Source organism: Zophobas morio, unplaced genomic scaffold (genome assembly GCF_036711695.1).
Source record: "Zophobas morio isolate AGI-343-1 ecotype UQ-CSIRO unplaced genomic scaffold, CSIRO_AGI_Zmor_V1 ptg000070l, whole genome shotgun sequence".
NCBI classification, from domain to species: Eukaryota; Metazoa; Arthropoda; class Insecta; order Coleoptera; family Tenebrionidae; genus Zophobas; species Zophobas morio.
The window spans coordinates 55892-65387 of record NW_026972175.1 but is presented as its reverse complement, the minus strand read 5'-3'; the positions used below and the strand labels follow the sequence as shown (position 1 = coordinate 65387).

The 9496-nt window shown below is 23.4% G+C and overlaps 1 protein-coding gene across 1 annotated transcript; it reads right to left on the bottom strand.

Annotated features, from left to right (window-relative positions):
* Window positions 1-277: 277 nt before the first annotated feature.
* On the bottom strand, window positions 278-2991 carry LOC135143689 (hypoxanthine-guanine phosphoribosyltransferase-like). Its single transcript, XM_064075597.1, has 6 exons — window positions 2923-2991; window positions 2053-2142; window positions 1084-1196; window positions 909-926; window positions 726-855; window positions 278-402 (listed from the first exon to the last, which is right to left on the bottom strand). The coding sequence occupies exons 3-6, from the start codon at window positions 1102-1104 to the stop codon at window positions 278-280; spliced, it is 294 nt and encodes a 97-aa protein (XP_063931667.1). The 5' UTR covers window positions 1105-1196; window positions 2053-2142; window positions 2923-2991.
* Window positions 2992-9496: the final 6505 nt, after the last annotated feature.

The following is a 9496-nucleotide window of genomic DNA, read 5'->3' as shown; positions in this document are numbered from 1 at the left end:
CTTTAGTAAATTAAATTGTTTAATTGTAACATTTTAAACGTATTTAAATTATTTATAATTCTTTTTTATTTTTTGTTTGTAATGAATTAAAAGTTTACTTATTATGTTTTAATTGAATTCATAGCAGTCAGAATTTTTTTATGTTAAATCATATTTTGTCTGAAATAAATTTCAAAATAAATTTTTTTTAACAAGTTAATAATTTTTTAATGTAATAAATTTCATACAATAATTTTAAACCATTATAATTCATTTTTATTAAAACAATAAATTTTCTTTATTGTTTGTATTTTTGTTTCCCCGTTTCACTTATAACGCAGATGTGGTCCAAATCTCGAAACGTGTCATTATAATCAAGACAATAACCAACAACAAATTCGTTCGGAATTTCAAAGCCGACGTCTAAATTTATTAAAAACATTCTCGTAAATAAAAATGTCAACCAATTAAATTAATAAACAACCATTATAGCCACTCACGAATAGAGTTTAATAAAAAATAGACAACAGGCTTCTTTATTAATTGAGTTCAGTCAGTATGATTACAATTAATAAAATCAACCGTTTAAAAACAAAAAAGGGGTCAAAGTTAAACTAATATGACGCCAAAATATTTAAACTGGTAGAAATTAGGCGCCCCAAGGCCGCATAACCGATAATAAAGGAGTAAAATGAAATAGTAGCAGATCAAAATAATCGGATGCAATGAGGAGAATAAAGTAGTACAGTCAGGCCGGTATCCGCAGCTAAGTGGGGCTCTTTTAACCAATAGGCTAAAAGTTTTTAAGGTTGCCGGATTGTATTGGCTGAGCGTTTGAATAAGTGATTGAATGGAACGTCCAGTATCAACAATATCCTTTAAAAGTATATATTAAAATAATAATAAGAATAAGAATAATAATAATATACCTCGACGATCAATACATGCTGAAACAGAAAAAGTTTATAGTATTCATAAATAATATAAAAAAAATCATTAGCAAAACACAATAATTATAAAAAGAAAAATATAATAATAATAAAAGCAGATCCCTACCAATAGCTTTTAATAGATAAAAAAATTAAGTTTTTATTAACTCTTTACTTTACTGCGGACTTCCTCCATATCCAAACCGCGAATCAAAACAGAACCTGAGGACGAGTCGTTTTCATAGCTTTTTACTTTAATAAATTCAAACCGAAGGGGCAACGGCGTGGCTAAGCAAATTTATAATTTAATAAGTACTTTAAAAGGATAATCATAATATAGAAATTGTCCCAAACAAAAGTAATAAAGAAATAAAAATGGATATTAAGAAAATATAATAATAAATTTCCTGAATAAATATATCAATATTATTATCAAAAAATAGAATAATATAAAAATTTTTCACAAAAATAATAATCAATCAAAATTGATATAAAAAATATATAATGATAATTTTCATAAATAATAAAAAAATAATATATCAAAATTGTTATAAGTAAAATATAATAAAAACAAAAATTTTCATAAATAATAATAATTAATAAAAATTATTATAAAAAATATATAATGATAATATAAAATTTTCATAACTAATAATATGATAATAAAAATAGTCATAAATGATAAAAATGAAATATCAAAATTTTTATAAAAAAATATAATAATACAAAAATTTTCATAAATAATAATAATAAATCAAAATAACTGTCAAAAAAAATAGTAATAATATAATTTCCATAAATAATAATAACTAATAATCAAAATTATTATAAAAAATAATATGAAAAATTTCACAAATAAATATAATAAATCAAAAATTCTTAAAAAAAGATAATATAAAAATTTCCAATCATAATAATAAATCTAAATCAATGCTAAAAATAAGTTTCTCAAATAAATAATAACTATTGATAAATTTACAAAAATGATAAAAATAACTAAAAATATGATTAAATAAAAGTTATAATAAAAATAAAACAAAAATTAATCAAAAAATTTAATTATTAATAAATAAAATTAAATAATATTTATCTTTTTTCTTCTAAAATAAATATTTAATTATAAATTTTATATATGAAAAAGTACAGCTGTTCGTGTTGATTTTTTTAATGTAATTTGACAAATCCGAAAAAACTTGATGGCCACCTTTTAACACGCAAAGCAAAACTAATGGGCCTAAAAAGTTTTAAAAAAGTAAAAAATAGTATAAAAAGTTCTGAATTAAAAAAGTAAAATTAAAAAAATGAATTAACATAAAAATTTAATAAAAATTTAAAAAAATAATTAATTATAAATCAGTAAATTTGGTGGAATAAATTTTATCAAAAAGATTTATAGAAAAGAAACAAAAATAATATGGAGAAAAAATATTGTGAAAATCTATTGAAAATAATTTTAATTTTAACCTAAAAATCTTAAATGAAGAATAATATTTAATAAAATTATTTGAAATTTAATAACTATAAAAGTAAATTAAACAAAAAGAATTATATATATAATAAAAATAAACAAACTTGTAACAAAAATATTTATAAAAATATTAAAAGTATAAATATACAATTGCTTATAATAAGTTATAGCAGCAAAAAAATATATTTTTCGAATAGAAAAACACCCTTTTTATACTTTTTTTTGTTTTTAAAAAAAAGATTTTTTATTTAAAAGGATAATAATTTATTTTTATTAAATAAATTCGAAAAAATTAAAAAAAATAAATTAAATATAAATTTTCAATAACTCTATAAAGTACTTAGTGATTATAAGACTTTTAGCCATATAAATAAAATATTATTAAATATCTAAAAAGATGTTAAAAAAATAAATAAAGAATAATAATAAAAAAATGTATAGAAATTAAAGTAACCTGAAAGTTTAATACTTTTTATAAATTGAAGGTACATAGATAAGAATTTTATACGAAAAAATTAATACTATAATTAATAATAAAAATTTCACCATCAATATCTTCAACAACCTGCTGAGCTAATTTTTCGATTCGATTTAATATTAAACCATTTGGAATTAAAATGTGATCAAGATCGTTCATATAATATTTTGGAACGGCAAAGTGCTCCAAATTGTAATAATCATATTTGTCTTTTATCTATTAAAAAAAAAATTTATCAAATATAATTATATTTAAATAAAAAGGTATCACAAGAAAGAATTATTTTAAGTAAACCTTAAACGTAAAAAAAGATGGAAGGTACATTATTATATATAATAAAATAGTACAACTATGCAATCAGATTTTGATTCCCTTTTATTCATTTTAGTATCAAAAAAAGTTTAATATTTCTACAGATAAATTTTATAAACCAGAATAAGCCATAAAAGAAAGTGATATGTTATTAAAAAAAAAGAAAAGCGTAAAACAAAACCAGAAAGTACAATTTAATTAGTATTAACTGAAAGTATGACCAATCAAAATTGTTAAGATGCGTTTTTCTTCAAACGGTTTGTCACGTGGCCAAAAATTTTATCACGCAGCTCCTTTAAAAGAGTAAAATTACAGTGACACTTTTATTATGAGAATTTTTTATAAACAAAAAATAGTTCATGTTTGTTATGCATCTAAGTTTACTATTTATTTTTTTAAGAAAAGGACTAATTATTTATTTTATTTAATAATATTGTCTCCTTTTTTGAGTTCTGCTGGTTATTTAAAAGATCATGATACATATATATTTTACTGGTATTTTCGTATTTAATTTCAAGAATTCACATTTTAAGTACATTCGATATAATTTGAATTGCTTTTATTTGTTTCCAGTTGTGCTTTTTCGTAAAAGAGGTGGCTATTTTGGAGAAATAGATGGATTTCCAGTCAAAAATCTATTTTTTTATGGCTTTATTAATTTAATTTTTTATATTTCAAACTTAAGAATCTTTTTTTACTGTTCTTTTTTGCTAATTTACTAACTTTTTATGTATGAAATGTTCTCAAGTATAACTTGGTACTTTAATACCGAAAACTCTTCTAGCTTCAATTAACAACTTTAAAGAGGTCACCGAGATAAAACATTTTTAACAGAAGAATACTAGTACAAAGCAAATTATTAGAAAGTACTTTTTAATTTACTTGAAGATAGTAGTGATTTATCCTTATTTTATTTAAAAGTTAGAGACTAGATCTTGGTTCATTATCCTCTCTCAACTTCTGTTGATATTTTAGAGCTATTAAAGGCTCGTTAATTATAATTTTTCGCCTTTGATTCAGAGAACTCTTTAGTAATGCCTATATGTTCTTTAGAATAAGTTCTGCAAGTACTCTAATAATTCAAGTTTAGTTTAATGCTTGCATAATGAGTAATATTAACACTCTTACAGTGTCAGTATTAATGGTAACGCATTTTAAACTTATCTAATTTTTTATTTTAATAGTTGTACTACTGTATTATTTCCTATAGGTTTTCCTAATGTTTCCATGTATTACTAATTCTATTATTCAACAAGTCTTAGTTATATATGTATTTATATAAAATTCGACATGTCATGCACAATTCAGTAACGAACTTTAAATTAAGCTAAAAATAGTATATCGTATAATTTTTAAAAATACAATGGTATACCGCTCCATACCTAATAGAAATATAGAAGAGAAAAAGAAGAGGTTTATGTTTAATATGACCCTTTGTAAAGTACTCTAAATTATGTTATCATTTTTAAAGGAATGCTACTGTGTTTAGCTACAAAAAATATCTTACTGATATCTAGAGTAGGTTTAAGGGATATTAAGTACTTTGTAAAAAATAAACAGACTTAGTTCAAGACAGGGTTTATAAATCTTTAAGCAGAAAACGTTCTTGTTCATTTTTATGTATTCTCGGGAGAGCATGAAAATAGTCATGATTTTTCAAGATTTAAGGATAAAAGTTAAAGTTAAGTTGAGCATAAGCCGTAAGCTGAGTTTTTTTAATTCTAAGTGGCGATATGTACTAAAGAACCTCGTTATTTAGAATATATTTATTAACTAATAACATAATTATAAGAATTTCGAAGATTAGTCTTCCTTAATACTTATTTAAATAGGCATATAATTCTAACTACGTGCATGAATTTTATTCTTCCTAAAAAATAAATTTGGTTTCCCAACTTTATATTATTATATAAAATGTTTTTGTAAATTAAATAAAAACTTCACTTTATTATATATATTAACAAGGAAATGTTCGAATTTAGATAGAATTAGGACAGAAACAGATGTTATATTCACTATTAAGGGGAGAATATGTCCCTGCGAAAGTAGTTTTAAAAAGTTAAATTTTCTTTTTTATAATAATGTTAACAGTTAATTTTCTAAAAATAAGAAAGAATTATATACTAAACACTTTTATCTTTAGTCTCTATATAGTTATTGGTTAATAATGAGATTATGATTAATTAGTTTAGGAGTAACGTTAGCCTTAGCAAAAAGCAAAAGACGGGATGTTAACAATGCTATCCTTAATATGGGCTCCTTTTTAATTCTCAGTTTTTATACTGACCTTTAAATGATCTTTTCTTCGCTAAAAAAAAATAATTATTTGTGGTCAGTATTGATAAAAGGTAAAGGTCTTAATTTATTAAATTTTAAAAAGAAAGATACATTGATCCTAACGCTACGAGAGTAATCTTTTCCTTTTCGATTGCCACATTTTTTCTTTCTTTACTTAAACTTTTTAATCTTTGATGATGAAGTGGCCTAAAGGCTGATGCGTTAAATCAAAAAATGTGCTTAATATTTAAATTTCCACAGAAAATTTTCTGTTGTATTGCTTTCTCAAATCTCTTTAATATTTTTTTTAAGATTCTTTAAATCTTCTTTGAGTTCAAGTTAGAAGGAGAAATAAGGTTAATTGAACTCTGCCTTTTTATTTACTACTAGTTGACTTGACTAGTTAATCGTTGCACACTAATACTAGTTGACTTACACAGCCTATTGAAGAAAAGTTTTTAATAAACTTCCTATTATTATTAACGTAACCCCTCCTTTTGAGAAGGTTAATATTTATTATAAAGTTAATCTTTTTTTAAAACTTTTTCTTTTAGAAATGGGCGAAGTAGTCTCTATTAATAAATTGTTTCTGGTTGAAAATTATTTATTTTTTTCGCTCCCCTTACTGCTACTTAAAAGAGTATAGTAGCAATTTTTTTGTCAGTAAATCCTTTGAATTTAATAAGGACATAACCGTTTTGAAGTGAGCAGTATTACACGTAGCTTTTTTCTTTTTGTTTAAAAGATTTACAACAAAACTTTGAGTATTTACTAAAATTTTCCTTAGAAAAGAACCTGTAAATATTACTTCATGTCTCTCATATTTTAGTATAATAGTAAGTATTTTTGAAATTATATTTTAATAAAATTGTGAAATGCCTACCATACTAAAAAAAAAAACTTTGAAAACTTCCATTTTTTTTGGTCTCGCCTTAAAAAAAATTACTTTCTCTTTGCCCAACCAACTTTACAATGCTTATCTTAGTTTGGATTTCTTTATAAAAAGATTATTTAGGCATCTATGTTTTAGAAAAAGGTACTTTCCAATAAAAAACTATTAGATTCCCCCCCACCCCTTCCCCAAAAAAAAAAGTGAACGTCCACCTTCAAAGTTCAGGGAATCCATTACTAAATCTAGCCCCTCACACATTCATTAACTTTGATGATTTTTCTTTATATACAGCTCTTTATCTGTGATATCCACTTTTACCTAACTTTAGTAAATATTTAATTAGCCTTATTTTGGAGGATACAACTCGCCTATATCCGAATGTACCACTCTAAGACGGTCATCTGATTTTATTATTCTAGTTAATAAATTGCTATAGATATCAGATTGTTTAAGGGTAGCTTTCTATCCAGAGAATACAAAAGTTTAACATAATTTTAAAAGCTGATTATGATCCCACTTATTGTGCACAAAGAAATTTCAGTTTCAAAAGTTTCTGTTCATCTTTTACACACTCTTCTAGGAGTTAAAAAGTCTAATTGTTTCTTCAACTCTTTATTGCTGGTGTATTATATAGCGGTCAACGTTGCAAGTTTTTGAAATATCTTAGCAATCTAAAGGGATTTATAAGCATAGCACAAAAAAAACACTTTAGCAAAAGGTTATAGGAAATTGTAGTTTTTTAGAAAGCGTTGACAACGAGGTTCCGTAGATTAAGAAATTAAAGTTTTAAAGATAAAAGTCGATGGACTAAAAATTATTTACTCTCAAAAGTTTCGCTCTCCTCCAGTTAATATAATTATTCAAGTTATACTCGTCGTAAAGTAATCAAAATTATTTGTTTATCATAAAAGAGTTGCTAAGCAGTATAAAAGATTTAATTACAAAAATCTATGTAAGAAATTCTAACACTAATTCAGAGATATTAGTATAAAAAATGTATTCATTCCCAACAATAGAGAGTTGTATTGTAAGCTAGCATTGATATTTTCAAATTCACAGAATTTCTTAAATTATATTACATTTTTGGTACTAGTTCTATTTTTTTAAGGTATAATTTATTATTATTTTTTTTAAGCATTAATAATTTATAAAAATTAGAAAAGATTATATTATTTTTTAATTTTTTTATTACTTATTTAATATCATTTAAAACTTTATTGAAAAAATAAAGAAGCTCAAGGGTAATTATTCTCTCTTAACTCTCTCTTGTTCTTTTTATAATAGTTTATCTTTTCTCTTCTTCACATACTAATATTTTTATTTACTCAGTTAACTTACATTTTTTATTTATTCGAACTTTTTCTTTAAAGAATAGTTCATCTTTTCTGTTCTTAATAATTTAATACTTTTTGTTTATTTTATTTTTTGTAATTACTTAAACTTTTTTGTTCTGCCATAAAAATAACATTAAACAAGAAACCCGGTCAACTAATGGATAACTAGCGTATGAGTAACAGTGCGACTTTATTAGAGTGATTACTTGGCATACGCCTAGGTCGTTATTGAAAAAGAGTGTTTGAATTTTAAGAAACTCGCAGTACTCGCAGATCTTTGAACAGTAAAAAGAAAAGTAAGCGTTGATGCCTGACTTAAAAAAATAAAAATGAAATTTCATATTTGAATACTTGCCAAGAGTTAGTTGCAAAACCTCCACGGTCTTTTCCAAGCCTACTTATGATGTATCTGAAATATAACAAGTAAAAAGAAAAGTTCTTTTTAGTAAATTATTGGAGGAACGAGATAGATGTTGCTTTTCGGCAGATGAAAATTAGAAATAAATACTTGGTAATATGCCTCAGGATAGTCAGGAAACTACCTCTTAGCATTGATTGGAATTATTAATTATTGCGAAGTAAAAAATTGACTTGCATAAAATTCTAGGCCAACTAAATACGTTATAAAAGTTTTTGTGAAAAAGACATTAAATGCTGGCAAGCGTCTTAACTAACGTAAGTAAAGAGAACGTTTACAGAAAAATAAATCATTTTACTGGTTTTATGAAACCAATTTGACGTTGAATCTAATAACGCTTATGTTTTTAACGATATAATAATGGGTCCATTCTTTTTATAAACGCTACTGAAACTCCGAAGAATTCCAAGAGGGCCAACTTTATTAAAAAAGAATCATTTTATATAAACGATTACAATACTTATAAGAAATAATTAAGGCCTAGAACGTGAGGACTGTGAACTACTAAATATACAATATGATCAGTAAGAGAAAAAAAAAAAAGTTAAGGGTTTAATAAAGTCACAAATCTACTATAAATTTATTAAACCTGGAGAGATCAACTACAGAAGTGTGATTTATAATTGTCGTAGATCTTCACTGTCGACTAACACAACTTCTATTCGACTTAAAATATATAAGCACAGATTAAAAAATGGATTTAAGTTGTTAATTAAAATAATAAAATGTTATTTTTTAATATTTAAGGCATAGTAAAATGGAATGGTGTATCCTTCAACAAAGTATTATGCAATAAAAGCAAGAATAAAAGATTTAGTGTTTTAAATTAAACGCAATAAAACTTATTGAACAAATTAAAACCTTAAAGTTTTACTCAGAAGAGAAGAATTTAGATATATAATCGCGCTATGCGTAGGTGACTAGAAAAAAAACGCCGAGAACTAGTTACAATAAAATCTGAAAAAATCACTAATTTCTAGTTAGACAGGTATAAAATATCACTGACTAATAAGTGATAAGAAACAACGCTTAAGTAGTTATAAAAAGTTTTTTTTTATTTGTTTAAAATAAAATTCATCTGTTAAACAAAATTCAAGGTTATAATAAAATTTTTCAAATTTTTCAATTTTTAATTATATTTGATATATAGTTTTCTTTTGTTTTTTAACTAATATCGAAATTATTTTTTATATAACATTACTGCTCTAAAAAAATCGTTATATAATAAATTTTGGATTTGTTTCTAAAATTTTTTATATAATATTTTAATATTATTTAACTTTCGAAAAAAACAATTTTAAAGTTTCAAAAAAATTGATATATATATATATATTTCGTATTTTTTTTTAAATTCTTAACTAATATTGTAATTCTTAAACTTTTTTAATAGATTGTTAAAAAAACAAATA

Bases quoted from the DNA above. Each gene is read 5' to 3' on its own strand.
- LOC135143689 (XM_064075597.1), bottom strand. From the start codon at position 1,104: ATGGAGGAAGTCCGCAGTAAA. The intron at 403-725 runs GTACTACTTTAT...TAATAAATTTAG, and splicing joins CTGCGGATACCGGCCTGACT to ACGTCGGCTTTGAAATTCCG.